Raw genomic sequence first — 17,368 nt, 5'->3', positions numbered from 1 at the left:
TTTTGGCTCTAGAATCACCAGTGGAAGTGTTCTGACATAACTGAAACTAACAGCAGGCACTTTTACTGGATGACAACATGTTTATAAAAAGCAGAATTGCTTCAATCAGTCAGTTAAAAAAAGATATCAAGGCAAATTACTACAGTTAGAGCTGGGAAACACAGCCAAGTACTGGGAAAGAAACTGGTGAGAGCTTTGCTAGATTTGGGAAGTTCTTTTCCCACCCTGGTGACCGAAGGCTGTGCTGCTGCCTCCTGAAGGACACAGCACAACTTCCAGTCCTCTCTTCAGCTTCTCTACGGTACAAGGGAAGCACAAGTGACGAAGCACAAGTGACAGCCTCTGCACACGGATGCAGGTCCTCTGAGGAATGGGAACAGTCAAAGCAGCTTAAATGTCCTCTGCAGAGTCCTGTGAAACCCTTCTGCACCCTTCAGGTGTGCTGAGAGCAAACATCTGAGTTAGTCCATCAAACCACTTCGCAAGTTAGATTTAATTGATGAGTCAGCACAAAGGGTGACTGGAACTGAGGAGACAACTGAATGCAGGGAAAAAATGAAAATGACATCAAGCTTGCTAAATATGTATTGTTTATTAAGGCTTGTATTCTCCTAGAGGAAAAAGTTAATCTGATGCTGTCCATTACTCCTTACAGGCAGTAACAGTCCAGAGACAGAGTTATACGTTCTAAATACAAGTCTAAATGATACAGATTAAACTTTATTTAAATTGGAGGTCCTTTTGGAGTAAATAGTATTCAGAAGATACTTGCTTTCTAATATAGTAAAAGATCCTCTACAATAAACACGTGCAGATTCAGTGTGCTAGAGCAGCGGACATGAGCACCATTTCCATGCTTAACTGGAACTCCAGTTGGTGACAGGTTCTCCGACGGTCCCCTCACTCCACAAAAACATGACAGCAAATTCAATTTCTTAAAACAGGTTTTTTTACTCATCCAACAGAAAAAAAAAATTAGACATACACACTGTCAATTTTAAACATCTGAGGCATAATCCATCATATTATCCGTACTATTAGTTCCTACGTTAAAGCTCAGCATTATTGGTATAAAAACTTTAAATGGCATTAGGATTTGGGGGGGTTGGGAGAGAGTAATGAAGGGAAGGATTAAAAATGATCTGCAATTAACTAATAACACCTGAAAGCTGAAACAGGTTTAAACACATTGTTTAAAACCCCTGCAATGTCGATAGCATCACATTATTATTTAATTAAGCTACAAAAACCGTAAAGCAGAATTATGGCTGAGAGAAAGCATCTCGCTCACCCTCGGCAGGATATGGAGTAACAGATGCACACTGAAGCACTGGTTAACAGAATGTGAAAGGGAAATATTTTCCAGAAAAACAATTCCACTGACAATTTGATTTTCTACTAGACAGACCAACATGGCGCATCAGCAGTTTTAAAAGAGTAATTGTACAGATAAATAAAGAGGCAGAGCAGCTGCACAAAGTGATCAGAAATTTAGGGTTTTTTTCATTTCAAAATTCTGAAGTGCAGTATCTTAGGAGGTTTTTTTTTTTTAAATGACAAAAAAATAAATCAATGCATGGTTTCTTACTTCTGCCATGAAGAAAAAGGGGTTGGGAGGAAGATAAAGGAAGATTTGTCATGTATTCTCCATAATCTCTATATCTGGCTAGGAACATAATTTGTGCCAAAATAAAGTCTTTGGGAAGCACTGACACTTTAGTATGCTCATGTATAGGTCCACATTAGGTTAATATAACTGTTTACCAACTTAAAAAAATAAAAACAGACACACCTTTATTAATGATTTCTACAGAATTTTACATAGAAAAAAGATACAAATTAATGCAGATCCACTTGGGCAAAAATAAACTACAATGTACTTAAAGATGCAACAACTTAATTTCCCCTGCACGAGAAGATATATTGGAGCTGAAAGCTTTAGTTTGTCCTGATGCCAGGATACAGCACCAGTTATACTTAATTTTGTTTCTCATAGTCGAATTTAATATCAGTTCTAGTATATATATCAAACTGTATATGTTTATTCTTATTGTTTGTTTCGATTCTGACGTTCCTGCAAAGAGAAAAAAGTTAAGATTTTAGTCAAAGGAACAAGCAAAAAGTTTTTAGTAGTTTAACAGCACTAATGTGCTCCCAGATAATTATACACTTAAAACAATGCTGCTACTTTTTATAAATATATTGCTCATACCCAACAAACCCAAGGACTTGATAACTTAATGTTTTTTAATGCAGCCTCAAATGGAACATCTGGATGAATACCTGCAGTCACTTCAAACTAACAGCAGCTGAAGGTCACAGAGAGAGAAAGGTATGAAATATCAATACTCCTAAGGAGAAACAGGATCTGCAATATTCTACTTTCTGGATTACTTCAGCTACTGCAGTAGTAGCACAACCAATACATGAGCAGAAAGCAGATGGCAGATTAGTGAACTCCACAGAACTGGTCTAATTTTGAAGCACTCAAATGACTTTGGAGTTAAGTCACATTCAGTAAAAGCAGGGATTTGAGCTGTTGAGAAATGCTGTCCCTAATTCTTCTTCTTTGTTCAACTATTCTGGGAAGCACTGGGAAATATTTGGGGGTAAGGGAAAAAAATATTAGGTGGAAGAAGAGTTTTGTGCTTCTACATAAGTCTGATAAAACCCAGCACAGCTGGACTGAACAACCCAAGGGTATCCTAAGTGCTCCAGCACAGCAGCTGGGAGGTCTTTGAGCCTTTTTCCAAAGTTTCTGCTAATCACAAATACTGAAACCAGATAAAAGTCACTCAAAGGATACAGCCCTGGGGACTGCCTGCAGGTGAGCTTCACATCAGTGACCCTGAGCTCTCCCAGCAGCACAGGGCTCCCACAGACACCCTGAGCAATGCCCCAACAGAACAGGGCACTCGTTCACTCTGTTTCAGGAGCCCCACAAGTGCAGAACCTGCAACAACAGCAGGACAAAACCAGGCTGCTGTGTCCTCAGTCCTGTGCATCCTGCAGCTAAGGCATCGCTGCACACTGAACAGAAAGGGCTCAGCCTTCCCATTTTTACTGTTTACAGTGCAGAACTGGCATGGCAAGACTCAACTCTGTACTTAAATGCACCAATATGGCACCAAATCCTATTCCAAGCAAGGAAACTGTGAACTAGCCCAAGCACCACCAAGAGCCAACTCCTGAACTAACTCCTTCAGATTGTTTTGTGGACTCATTCTGCATAAAGTTCATCTCAGAATTGTTTCTGCTGTGATGTAAAGCTTATTTGGAAATATACCAACCATTATAAATGTAACAGACTGCACTTGTTGCTTCAGCTGGTCACAGCATAAAAATCAGAAGAGATTTTTAAAAACTGAATATATTGATTTCTGCCTCCAGGCAGAATATTAATATTTCAATTTTCATAATAAAATTAAGTCAACAAAGTCCAGAATGAATTCTTAATCTATGATTTAAGACAGAAGTAAGAGATAGCAAAGTTGTTTTACCAAATCAACAAAACAGGTTGTGTAAAGTGGTAGAATTTATTACAAAAATCTATATTCCTCCTTCTAACTCTTGACTATGATGAATTATCAGTGAAAAACCCATTTCTTAATGGCAGTGTCAGAATATTAGGTGTTGTCCTTGATAAAAGGAGCTTATGTCTGCCTGACATTTCAAACAAAAGGTGGTTAGAATGCATCTAGAACTGAATCATATCAACTCTATTTTCAGGCTTCCAAAAAAAGTAATTGTTTCCTCCTATTTCCAACTTCCCTTTCCAACATCCCCTTTACTGCCCTACCTTGTTCATGAGCTGATTCTGTCCCACTGCCACCTCATGTAACTGATGTGTAGTTTTCTGTGTAGTCACACACTGACCTTCCTAATTCCACTTTCTTTAGAAATGGAAGGTTTTACTTATTTATGTGGACTAGTCCCACATAACCAGAGGCAGGCTAGCACCTGAGACCTCCACCTGAAGTGCTCATGGCATTCAGAAACCCAGCTCAGACTCTGTAATTCAGTAAAAAGTGCTCTTTACTGAGCAAGTTCCCAAGCAGTTCCTCCTACCTTGCTTTTTGCTTTCTCTCTTGGGGGCTAATCTGTCTTCCTCTTTATAAATGTCTGAAACAACTTAAACTGATGCAGCAATTCTTCGTGCTCTTGAGCATGGCTGCTTTTAAGAAGCTCTAACTCTCAAATTCTCTTCCTTACTGCTACTTAGCACTACTGCAAGCAAGAACAAACAGTTTTGTAAGCAACTAACAAAGCTGTGCTCATTCTGGTTCTGAAGATCCGGAGCCTTCAGTTTCTCTTCTCCAGTGGAATACTCTTGGTATCTCCCAGGAAAGCTCCAGCTGCACACTTCTCCTTCATGACACTAATCTGTATGGTCTTCAGACACAGGGAAAATGGGTTTCCACAAAATTTGCAGAGATTTCCATCTTGGAGACACTCATCCCTGTAAAACTTCTTTTCTCTTCATCTCAGGCTAAAGTAGCTTCACCTTTCCTACTAAACTTGGTTAAAGTCAGTGGGATCAAAGCATTTATGTTCAGACACAAAAATATAAATATTTTCTTTATCTCAGGAACACAGTACTACTCTTAAAATATGTTTTTTTAACTATAACTTTGGAGGAAGGACAATATTCCATCCTTTAAAGTTCTGTGAGTGTGTTCACAGAAAGCTCATCACTGAAAGGAATCACACAGTGCTAGGAGAAAATGAGTATTCCCAGGTGCCAACATGCACCAGCCAACACTTTCCAGTATTTAATCTCCTAAAGCAGAACTGGTAATCCTGGTGATTCAGGAGCTTTGAGGCCGTGCAGCTCTGCCAACACAACACCAAGGTGTAGACCTTGGAAGAGCTGAGTGCCCTGCCTGGATGAGAGGTGACAGCACAGCAGCCCAGTACAGGAACTGGGACCATCTGCTTCGGTGCAGATCTGGGAGCACGAGCTGCTGACAGCTCATCTGTCACCTGTGAAGTACCAAGAACTGCAACAAGTTTCGTGTCTTTACAAGCTTTTAAACTTTGGAAGACAACTTTGTAAAGACTCTGAGGGCATGCTTTAGGAAATATTAATAACCAATGCCAAATTATACTCTATTTTCTTTTAAAAGAAGCTCTCTCACACGTCACAACATTTTTACAGTTTTCAGAGCATGAGCTTTGATGACAGAAGTAGCTCTTTGTGGGCACTGTAGCAGCTCTGGAACTGACTGAAAAAGGCTGTGAGGGTCAGGTGAGAATTCACGCCACTCACTGTTTTGCTATTTCATTCCAGACCCCAACACCCTTCTATTACTCCCCTCCCATGTTCTGGGTCACCAGACTGGGCTTAAGTATTTCAGTGTGGCAAATCAAAAGCTGGACTTATAACCCAGCACAACCAAATCCTCTCTCAGTTCTGGAGGGATACCTTCTTTCAGCAATGCTGCAACAGTGCTGAATCTTTGGCACTTGAATGAATTTCATCCAGCATTATACCTGCCAAAGCCTCACTGGATGATTTGGCACTGACACAGAAGCTCCTACATCAGTTAAACTCAGCTGCACACACTGGAGCTGGATCTGCACAGCAGCCATGGAAATGCTGGTTAACAACAAACTGGAACCATCTAAAGAGCTGAAAGGCCAATGGTATGCCCTGCACAGATTACATTATTATTCTCTACTAAATACTTGTGTATAAAAGTAATTGTGTCATTCAAGCTCTCCTTGTATGGCTTTTTAAGAATTTTGTTCTTGTAATCACAACAGCAGTGAAATGGAAACACAAAATTTCAACAATTTTAAAGCTAAACAAGAATATAATGAGTTAAACCCAGCAATCTGAAAACCAATTAGGATGGCACATATACAAACAATTATCTGAAAATGTCAATTAGGTCATAGGGTAGTTTAACTGACTGCAAGATTCTTCAAAAATTACTGTCCTAGGAAGATTAACTTTGTTAACAGGAAGGTTTGAACTTCAACAGCACAAACTTCTTAACAATAAGAACTTTAAATGTGTGTATATCCTGTAAAAAAACCAAACTCTTCTAGTAATCAGCTGGAGTTCTAAAATCCATTTTGTCAATGAAGGGGAAAAATAGTGACTTTCCAGACAAGTTTTATAGAGTGCAACCTGACAAGCAGCATCTTATTTTCCATTCCTTCATTGCTGCTCTGCTTTACCTCTCTGGCACTATTACCTTCCTCCGGATACTCTGGTGTCTCATTTTCTAAGCTATTCAGAGGAATCTAAGAAATACTAAATTAGACTTCATAGTTTATTTTGTGAATGTGTAATACAAGCCAAAGCCTTCCATTTTAAATGAGGAAGGAAAATACATTATTTTGAAAAACTGATCCTGTTATAAATAAAGCAGTGACCTGGGTAAGAATATTTTTGAGCAGACAGTGAGAATTAGTTGTGTTTATTAAATCAACCCAAAATGAGATCAGCTCAGCAGTATAACACCAGCCCTCTGAGATCCTACAAAGCACAGGAATTCTGGTGTTTGTGCCACCATTGGGATCTTCCTCAGGCCAATGAGTTATCTGTGCAAGAGCAGATCTGTTACCACTTTCCCTGTACTCTCACTCCTTGAACACCCACAGTTCCCCCCTCCAGCCCTGGCAGCAGAGCACAGGGAGACAGAATTAAAAACCCAAAACAATCACACCCCCGTACACCACAAACACTGGACAGAGGAACCCAGGCTGCCCCACTTTATCAAGATTCTCTCCTACATAAGGGAACACCTCTCCAAGATACAGGTTGCATTAAATATTGAATTGCTAATTACCTACTGAAGGAATGAAGTGTCCAAGTAAAGGCCTTTAGGTTTTACCTCATGGAACCCCATAGGGAGTACATAAGAAAAACTTCCAGTTTTAAGCTGTCCTCTGCTGTGCTGAGGTCAGCTATGCACATCTATCATGGCCAGGAGAAGTTCAGCCACGAAGTTTTAAAGACACTGAACTCCTTTTCTCATATAATTTAACAGTACATTCTATGAAGACAGTTTAAAGCAATTTTATCTACACTTTTAAATGGCCATAAAACCTTTAAAACGGCAATTTTAAAATTTAAGCTGCAGGAACATGCATTAAGTCTTTGCTTTAAAAACATCTTAAAGCAAGTGTGAGCTACACTAAACTAAACCAGCCTGTCAAACAAATGCTGTATTTGCAATGCTACACAAAAAGGTCTAGGAAACACTACCAACAACAAGCAAATGTGTTCAGTAGCAACTACACATCCTGACACCTATTATTTTGTCAGGTTATTACTTCTAGACTGCCTAATTAGAGAAAGGCATTCTTGAAACCGAGGTTGTGGGATGGAGAGGGACAGAGATCCCTTGTGATAAGACTCAGAGCCATGAAAGTGCGTGTGGAAATTTTTACTACACTCTCACAGTTACTGCCCAGACTTCTCTCACTACATCTTCACTCAAAACTTCAAAAATTAGTAGACAGATTAAACCTGGGAACTGAAAACCTTTATTTATCCAAATAATACATGTGACTTCAGCAGCATAAACGCACTCTTTCTAGCACTATTCCAGCAATATTATGCAACTCTTTCTTTTCCATAGAGATAAACTGAATAAACAAAATCAGGTTTCTTCTTCTTAAAGGTGATGTACAAATTTCAAATACCAATACAGGTATCAATTTTGATAGCCCAGTTCCAGTCAAACAGTGCTAAAACAACTCAAAAAACTTAAGTGACAATCACTGGCAGAACCCAATTCTGAAACAGAAACTATTTTCTACTAACTATTTTAAGATAAAAAAATAAATCAAACTCCAATAAACTGGACATAAAGTCCTTTACCTGTATTACTGCTTAGCTTTCTGCTTTGAAACTCATTGACTTGTGAAACTTTCACAGACAAATATGCGTCAGGTTTGTGTTGTTAAACACACAAGAAACCATCAAGTTGAGATGTATTAAAAACATTTTGAATTCCTACTTACATTTTTCCACCATAGCAGCCTTCACATTTCATTTTCCCCATATCTGTGTATAAAATAAATTTTTTAATAAGTTTACCTTCCGCACCACCTCCTCCTCTTCCTGGCGCTTTTCATAATGAGAAAAGTCATCAAAGATGGAGGTCGTGTGCTTGTAAGTAGCAATAATTTTAAGCACTTGTTTTGCTTTTTCTAAGGGCACCTCCTGTGTATCACGGGAGTTTGTAACAGGTTTGTTGTCATTGTTCTCCAGCCTGATGTGTCTCAGTTGGTTGTTGGGCACATCTTTCACAAAGATCCACTTGACATCAAATTTCCCCTTCCACTTGTCCTGAGACCAGACACCTGCACTGGTGCCATAGTCCACAGGTGATTTCATCTCTGCTACTCCACAGAAGTGTCCACTGCCATTGACACTGAACAGCAAGTACACCGGGCCCTTGCTGTTCATGGAGCGAAAAGCACTGTCCAGGCGTTTGTTGCCGTGTTCCGTACTACACCAAATAGAATATTTAATGGAACGATGAATATCATCCTCGGAATAGCTCTTTATTATGAACACACGTCCATTTTTAAGGTTCCATTCGAAATCTTTAGGGTTATAGCTGTGAGCAGCTTTCAGTTTTTCAAGGACAGGATGGGACTCACCGCTCGGAACGGGGTTGGGCTGGGTGCTGCCAGCTGAGTTGGTGTCATTCCCAGTTCCTCCACTTTGGCCAAAAGCTGCATTTCGGTTGCGAGGAGCTACCCAGCGATTTTGGGGTGGCTGCTGGGGGGTCTGATACTGTGACTGAGTCAATGGAGGAGGCTGAGCTGGAACAGGCTGCACAATTGGTTGCTGCGGCTGTGGAACAGACTGAGGAGAAGGTATCTGTTGGGGGGCAGGAACTTTTGCCACAGGACCCTTATTGTCCCAAGTACCTATGTCCATATTATGCTTTATAGGGGGAGGAGGCAAAGCTCCTCCAATTACAGGCCCAGTTTTTGTTTTCATTTTAGGCTGTGGTTTTGCAGGCTTGCTGGCAATAGCAGCCCAAGAGGTTGGTTTAGATACTGGCAAGTTTACATTAGATCCACCATTCCCAGAGAGGCCACCTGTCATCCCGGCACTGTTAACAACAGAACCTACTGTTTTCACCGCAGAAGTTGTAACATCTCCACCAATCTTAAGTCCAACCATTCCCTGTTCAATACTGTTCATTCCAGGAGCTTTATTTAATGTATCATTATGAAATCCTGTTTGTCCATCCACAATTGTACCCCCCAGGGAACTGGGTGGGTAGCTGTAACTGCTCCCGTATGCTGAGCTTTGAGTCTGCTGTCCTTGGGATCCACTTGTTCCCCAAGCTGAGAAGGCAGGATTTTCAGGGAAAAAGTTAAACCGGTGTTGATAGATATTATTTCCCAGACCCCCAGGCTGTCCAAAAACGGCATCGTGCATAAAATGATGATCCCCATTACTGAGCTGTCCATAGGTGGTGAGATAAGGGATAGGAGGATCTCCTCCTGTAGACCATGGTGCTTCACTGAGAGAATAGGGGAACCCAATAGATGGTGGATAATAACTGGACAGATAAGGATCAGTCATTGATGGATAGCTACTGTTCTGTTAAAGAGAAAAAGAAAATCACCAGATAAATAAACCCTTCATTTATAAATAGGCACAACACCAAATAGAAAAGAGAGAGGTAATAGAAAAGAGACCAGGTAATGTAATTTCTAATGACAGATCTTAGTTCATACTCCAAGAAGGATTCAGGGCTGAAATGAAGCATCTGGGCATTTATAATACCCCCAGACTAGGGGCTCACACTGAGGTTAGTAGTTGAGATTTTGAAACCATGTAATCTTACATTACTAAGGTCATTTAGTAGCCAACACCCCAAATTATTTCAAGGAACATATCTAACTATATTTTGTAGCTCACAGAACAAAGGATATTCAGCATTTCTAGACTGCTACATGGAGGAAGCTTTAGACTATAAATTAATTTAATATGACAATACACATAACATACTACTACAATCCTCATTAGGGAGTTGTTTTGAGGGGCCAACAGGCTCCAACAAAAAACCACACCTCAAGCAGTAGAACACACACAGGCTACTTCTGACACACATGCCAAGTTTGCCACAGGTAAGAGACACAAACTGAAATTACAGGGACTGGTGCACCAGAAACAAGTCCATGCCAAGATGGCACACGACACAGGCCATCCAAACTCTTGGAGAACGACCCTATCCAACCTTTTGCATAAGTCTTTTCCCCCCTCAGTAGTAAAGTTACAACTGTGCAGGCGTGTTTCTGACTGTCCTTCCAAACAGGACATCTCTCCCACTCATGAAATAAGAGACCAAACATTTATAAACCAGCAGACACCCTCAGAAATTTTCTCCCCATCAACTGTTTCTTAGACCAAGCTGAGAAGCTTTTCCTCTCACTAACACTTCTGCTGGCACTTGATTTTGAAGCATTCCATATGATTCTTCTACTCAACAATTCAAAAGAACAAAGCCAGGATATTCTAAAGTAGGTTTTATTCCTTTTTAAATCAACTTGAAGCACATATATTGGAGACCTTCCAAAGTGACACTCCAACTGTAATTACCAGAGAGGGGGTGGGAAGGTCAACATCTCCTGTTAATGAGTCAAACAGTAGCTCGCCTTTCCTTACTCATAAAGGCTATTTTAAGAAGACGAACTCTTCTTTCAAACTGCTAGATTTCAAACTTGAAAAGAAAAATGTATCTGCAAAATTAGCAAAACTGCACCAGAACTTCAGTCATTTTTTCAAAAATCAGATTATTTCTAGCTTTCTAAAAACAAAGTAAAATCCCCTCCTTGCTGAAGATAAGCCTAATATCCAACTGATACAGAATCATTTATACTGCTCATTTTTCAATGACCTCTTTTCCATGATACCCCAAAGCCAGAGTAATTCAATATCCTTGTTTCATACACAGAATGATACCACAATATGCCTCAGACTTCCAAACAATACTGCAAACACTTCTGAGATTTAAACAGCCTAAATCCAATGTTATTGATTCAAAGGAAATGATCTCTGCCACTGTTCAAGCTGCCTTTATTTACACACAAATTCTATCACTAACAAGAGGTACAGAAATCACCTTCCTATCAGATGATTCTCTAAAATACCCCAAGTTTTCTGAGTGTCCCAAGCTCAATATTTAGTATAAAAACCCATTCTTCTGAAATACTTTACTTTGACATTGCTGTGTGTAATATTTTAAAGTGTTAAGAAAAAAATTAAAAACAAAGGCAGGTGAAAGGGAGGAGGTATAAGGAGTTCTCTGAGATACTTATGCTCATATATTCTACAAATTTAGAATGTAAGACCAAAAAGAGTAAGCCTACAGAAAAGCGTTTTGTCTCAGAAATATTTATGCTGAAGGATTTTAGACAATTCCTGCAGCTGTCATCTCCTCACACAGCCTGTGAAGTCTCCACAAGGATTCTAACAAGATTAAAGGAAAGTTTCAGGAGCCATTCCTACCAAACATTCAATCTATTTTGACTGGCTTTATGCTAGAGTGTGTAAAAGAAACCCTGACAGAAGTTCTTTCCCGCAACATCAGAACATTTATTTCAATAAACTTATCCTTGACCTTTCTGCAACCTTCTGTATCATTTTTATTAAAAAAAAAAAATCCCAAACAAAAACAATCACCCATCCCAATCATTTTGTTACTTAGGAAAGAATCTCCTTTCCCCCAAAATATGCTACCTGCTGGTGATTCCCTGTTCCAAAGGAATAATCTCTTGGTTCTAAATGACTTTTCTTGCTGAGTATAAATTTTTATATGAAAGGTCTATTTGACTCAGTTCCCTTTGCTCTTAAAAGTACTTTTAGTGTGCTTTACAATGAAAAGCTCTCCTATCTCTGCATTAACTACTGCCCCTTAGAAACCAGAACTTTTATGGGAAGAAAAGAAGGTACCACTCAATCTCAGTTTTCAAAAGAAAGATGGAAGGCAATCATATTTTATTTGATTTTATAACATGCTCATCCTCATTATAAAGACTAATTAATATTTTTAAATTATGAAATTAACACACTATTACTAACCTACATTTGATTTTTGATATCAAATATGTTATTGTGTCAGCTGGGGCTTTAATTTCCTAAGTTTTTTTAAATATCCAGTTGGTTTCAAAATTTTTTTAAAGTCATCTGTACTTTACAGTAATTTTCAAGGGCTGAATAAATCTGGTAACTGGATAATAAGGCTTTGTTCAGCAACATGGTTGTCTTCAGTACAAAATCTCAACAGTTCTAATTAATGCTACTGTCACTTTCCACTTAAAATTGTAAGAGGGCCTACACAATTGTTTCTTGTGCCATGCCAATTTTTCACTGCAGCATAAATAAATTGGTCAATGGAGCTACACTTTCATAAAGAAAACTTTTATTATAATTATGGAAATTCTAACAGCCGTAGCAATTTTTCTATTTAATCCTAATAATTGGGCTTGTTGACAGCAAAGACGAATTTCCTAGCATTAAATTATAATAGATGGATCTACTTTTTCTATGTGAACATTCAGTATATTTAACATTAGAAAACACAGCTTGGTTTTAATAATTAAAAATTGAATACAAATGTGATGAAGCACAATTTAAAAAAATCAGAGGGAGGTGAAAACCTCATTTTCTTTTATAATTAATTTTGCATTAAAAATTAAGATTTTACCTCCTTTTTTTCCCCACGAAGTCTTTTCTACCTTCCACAGCACATTAACTCCAAAAGAAGGAATGCTTTCCATTAAATTATTTTAAGTCTGGAGAACATGTCTATGCTGCAAGCAAGCTCAGTGATGTCATCAATATTAACAATGACATCTGACAGCTTCAGGCTGAATTATAAATTTCCTTTTTAAAATGTAACACTTAGCCTTCCCATCACGTACCTCTGGTAAGTGTTTCTCTCTGAAACAGTGTTTCACACTTGTGAATGAAAACTTTTTGCTTCTCCAGTTTCTAAACATTTTGCTCCTTCTAGAGATTTGAACGTGAAGTGAAAAATTACTTCAGAGTACACTTCCTATTCTAACGGTATTTTAGTCATGGATGTTGATTGAATGTGCATTATAATGAGAGTTTACATTACAGTACCTTACTCTTAAGTAACACATCTTTAATTCTTAAGATATATCAGAGGACATGAAAGAACATTTGCTGAAGTGTAAAAAATGGGACAACTCTACAAACTGCCTAGAGAGCATCCAACCCAAATCTCAGCTATGTTAATTTCTAGGATTATATAAATAATAGAAATCAGGAGAGTCCAAAGCAGAGTTTTCAGACTCCCACAAGCAACTCATAAGATCAACCTGTAAGATCAGTTTGTCACAGTCCAGCCACATCAGTAACCTGCAAGGGGAGGAGGAATCAGCTCCAGCTCCTTGGAGCATTAACTTCACTTTCACTTGTGGCCATCTGGAGATGCAGAATAATATTAGCTTTGGGAACACAAATGCTGGTTGTATCACCAAGTAACACAATATGCTGTCATTTCTTTTTCCATTTCTATTTAAGGCATTTTCTCCCTCCACACAATCCTATGAATGGAATGCCAACAGCATGCCTAAGGAAAAAAAAAAAAACTAAGTTAAAAATCCACTAACCTGATTTGACTGCCCGGAAAGGTAAGGTTCAAAATCGTTGTCATGAACTGTGTCCTTCTGATGTAATGAACCATTTTGTACTACAAGAAAAGGGTTACAGCACATTATAACACCAGCAGCAGCATTGCAGGGATGAGTTCCACCCTATGTACTTTAGGTAAAGCCACATTTCTTCTTCAAACCAGGAAGACTCATAAAAAGACCAAGGGATGACATTCCCCCCATCAGGTGGTTTCTCTTTATATTTCTGCTTACAAAACGAAGTTTGAGTAAATTTTAAAAATTAGTAATTAAAAATTCTACAGCTGAGAGTGAGTAAACAACTCATATGAACTAACTCCAAATAAAAAATAATTATTGAGAACAATTTTGTGAAAAAAAATTGGGAATAACATTTATCATTTATTGTTCTGGCCCATAATTAACTCACAGTTCTCCCAGAGTGTGTTATTCACTGCTTAAGCTGGCTAAAATATGATGAGGTGAGGTTACATTTAATTATGAAATGATGACTGCTAAGTGCTTTGGTATCCTGACATTTTCAGGAAAACTTAAGTTTCAACGTTCTCATCTGTAAAATAAAGATACCTGCCATAAAGTCCTGCTTCAGCATAAAAGAATGTCTGATAAGCATTCAAAACCCATTACTGAATGATATACAAACCCAAAACGGGTATTAGGTCCCTTCAAATAATTTCCTGTTTGCTTTAAATTTAAAAAAACAAGGTCAAACACACGGTGTGGTAGTTTCTGTATTTACCTATTTTATAGAACAGCTGAACTAAATAAGACACAACACCAAATAACATGTTTTGCAAACAAGTTTGGGAATTTAGCAGAATATTTCTTCAAAGTCTGTAGGGGGAGTAGAGGTAAAAGCGTGTTTACAAACACAGGGAATGTGTTTCTTCAACTAGAAGGAGCTAGATCTTCAAGGCAGGTTAAGATCTATTAAAATGCATTTATGAGTTGAACATCATTACTTTCTAAGCCTTAACAGTTACACACTTGTTAACAATCACAGTAAGAACAAAGCTATTTTTTTAGATGACTTGTTATTAAATTTAACTCCTAAATGAAGCAGGAAAGTTACAAAAAAAGCCTATTATCTCATCAGAAGTTAGCTACCTTTTATTTAAAGTTCTTTATATTATTAGGTTTGTAGACTCATGCAAATATCTCAGCCAACAGCAGAGCAGCAACACAACTGCATTCACAGTGTGCAAGAGTAGGTAAATATGTATATATTGTACAGGGATATCCTTGTGACTTTATGCAGCAACATGCTTCATCTTAAACGAGGAGAATTATTAAGTACCAACACACAGTTCTTCCCACTGCAAATCCACCAGAATTAAGTGGGATGCAGGCAAGCTTGGATGAATGGCAGTCGATGTTATTTTTGAAACAAAGCACACATTCCCTCATTCCCAGATGTTTTCCATACGGAGTAAGAGTGATACATTTCAGCTCACCTACAGCTACCTGTGTAATTGATCTGTTACAGTAACAATTTAAGCGACCATATCTCAGCATGATTCTCACCTTTATTATCCTGTCCTTTCGGTCTCTGGGAAGCCACAGCACGTGATTTAGGAAAAAAAAAAGAAAAGGGAAATAAAAAAGTTAATTTTAGAAAAACGCTCATATTATCATAGTCACTGCAAATCCCAGAGATTCTGAGTACGGGGAAGAGACTCAAAAAAAAACCGCCAGCAGCATCTCAAGGTTTGTTTGGACCTGGGTTGGAGCAGCGTGCTCCACGTATAACTCAGCACCAGTCTTCCTGAGAAATGGCCCCGGCTCCAGGGAGGAGGCGGGAACGTGCTGTGCCCACGGGGGAAGTTAAGGAGAACGATGGAGGTCTAAAGCAGCCGAGAGGGAGAAGAAAGCCTCGCGGGGCCTGCCAGCCGCAGGCCCGGGAATCCCCCCGCCCACGGGCCGCCCCGCCACTCACTCACCTGAGGGTCAACGCTTGTGGCAGACATAATTCATGCACAGGGCCGCCGTGGTTCAGCAGAGAGCGCCGGGGGACGAGGCAGGGCCGCTCGGCACGGCGCGGAGCTCCGGGGCCTGGCGGAGGGGCGGCGGCGGCGCCTCCTCTCCCCTCAAGCGGCGGCCGGGCGGGGAAGGGGCCGGGGCCGAGGGGGAGGGAAAGGGGCCGCCGGGCGCCTCCTCAGGGGACGGCGGTGCGGGCGGCGGTGGCGCGGCTCAGCCGTGGCGCTGCCGGTGCCGGTGCCGGCCCGGTCTCTCACATGCCCGCGGGCCGGGCCTGGGGCCGCAGCGAGCGGGGTAGCGGCGGCCGCCAACTCCAATGGCGGCGGGCGCCGGGCTGCGGTGACGTCAGCGCCGAGCGCGCGCGGGGCGCGCCGGGAGCGCACGGGGCGGGGAGCGGGGGAAAGGCGCGCGGGGCGGCGGCGCCTCCTGCGCACGCGCGGGAGCGCTGAGGGGAGCGAGGGGAGCGAGGGGGGCTCATGGCCGATCCGGCACCGCCCCGCGGCCCGGCCCAGGGCCCTTGAGCTGCTCAGCCTGGGGAAAGGGAGCCTGAGGGACACGCCATCGCTGCGTGCGACTTCCTCGGGAGGAAAGGGTTCTTCACGCAGAGAGTGGTCGGGCGCTGGAACGCTCTCCCCCAGAGGTGCGGTCACAGCACCGAGCTTGGCAGAGCTTAAGATGTGTTTGGACAATGGCACATGGAGGGATTCTTGGTGTGTTGTGCAGGGCCAGGAGTTGAACTCGATGGCCCTTGTGGGTCTCCTCCAGCTCGGAATATTCTCTGATTCTGTCCCTTCTCTATTCCTCCCTCAGCCTTTACAAGGACTCTTTGCCCACAGACTCAGCTGTGCAAGCTCACAGGATCCGTGAATCACTGAGACAGAATCACAGAGCTTCCTGAGTCGGAAGAGACCCAGGATCACAGAACCAATTAGGTTGGAAAAGACCTCTGAGATCGTCAAATGCAACCTATGACCCAGCAGCCCTGGTCAGCTACACCAGGGCACTGAGTGCCACAGCCAGTCTTTCCTTAGAATCATAGAATCAACTAGGTTGGAAAAGACCTCTGAGATCATCGAATCAAACCAACACCATGTTGTCAACTGGACCATGGCACTGAGTGCCACGTCCAGTCTTTCCTTAAACACCTCCAGGGATGGTGAATCTGCCACCTCCCCAGGGCCACCCATTCCGATGTCTAATCACTCTTTCTGTGAAGGAATTCCTCCTAATGTCCAGCCTAAACTTCCCCAGGTGCATCTTAGGACCATGTCTCCTTCTGTTTACAGCAAGGATCATCAAAGCCCAGCTCCTGTCCCAGCACAGGATACCCCCAACAATCCCACCATGTATCTGAGATCATCGTCCAAATCTCCTTGAGCTCCATCAGGCTCAGTGCCATGATCACTTTCCTGGGGAGCCTGTTTTAGTTCACCCATTGCCCCAAGAGCTTTGGGAGCCCTATTTTCCCTCATGCCAGCCCATGGTAGCCATAGCTGGGACACCGTGGCAGAGGATCACAGCCAGTCTGACCACTGGCAGCAGCCACCCTCAACATGGGTTTTTATCAGATCAATTAATTTTTTTCCCCCTTCCAGCTATTTTGCAGAACCTGGGTGGAATTGTGGGCCCCTTAGCCCAGTTTATGTTGATTTCAGTAGGGCCAAGGTGTAAGTTACGCAAGCTACAAAGTTTTGTAACATCTCCACGCTTCATTTTGAGGGTAAAAGTAGCAAATTTTGATCCT

The 17,368-nt window shown here is 41.0% G+C and overlaps 1 protein-coding gene across 2 annotated transcripts; it reads right to left on the bottom strand.

Annotated features, from left to right (window-relative positions):
* Positions 1–573: 573 nt before the first annotated feature.
* Positions 574–15,958, bottom strand: YTHDF1 (YTH N6-methyladenosine RNA binding protein F1). Of its 2 annotated transcripts, XM_069033987.1 has the most exons (5): positions 15,588–15,958; positions 15,172–15,196; positions 13,627–13,706; positions 8,057–9,583; positions 574–2,074 (listed from the first exon to the last, which is right to left on the bottom strand). In XM_069033987.1, exons 1-5 carry the CDS (start codon positions 15,612–15,614, stop codon positions 2,048–2,050), a joined length of 1,686 nt encoding a protein of 561 aa, XP_068890088.1. In that variant the 5' UTR covers positions 15,615–15,958; the 3' UTR covers positions 574–2,047. The 2 variants fall into 2 exon arrangements, with proteins under 2 accessions (XP_068890088.1, XP_068890087.1); XM_069033986.1 differs by lacking the exon at positions 574–2,074 and having other exon boundaries at positions 2,081–9,583.
* Between the last annotated feature and the right edge of the window lie 1,410 nt (positions 15,959–17,368).

The sequence above is a fragment of the Aphelocoma coerulescens genome, chromosome 20 (assembly GCF_041296385.1).
Source record: "Aphelocoma coerulescens isolate FSJ_1873_10779 chromosome 20, UR_Acoe_1.0, whole genome shotgun sequence".
In the NCBI taxonomy this organism is placed as follows: domain Eukaryota; kingdom Metazoa; phylum Chordata; class Aves; order Passeriformes; family Corvidae; genus Aphelocoma; species Aphelocoma coerulescens.
This window is presented reverse-complemented; position numbering and strand designations above follow the sequence as displayed.

Excerpts from the sequence above, each read along its gene's own strand:
- YTHDF1 (XM_069033986.1), bottom strand. The coding sequence starts at position 15,614 with ATGTCTGCCACAAGCGTTGACCCTCAG. Across the intron at positions 15,197-15,587 it reads CCACAAGCGTTGACCCTCAG|AGACCGAAAGGACAGGATAA; the intron begins GTGAGTGAGTGG and ends GTGGCTTCCCAG. Across the intron at positions 9,584-13,626 it reads TTTCCGGGCAGTCAAATCAG|AACAGTAGCTATCCATCAAT; the intron begins GTTAGTGGATTT and ends TCTCTTTAACAG.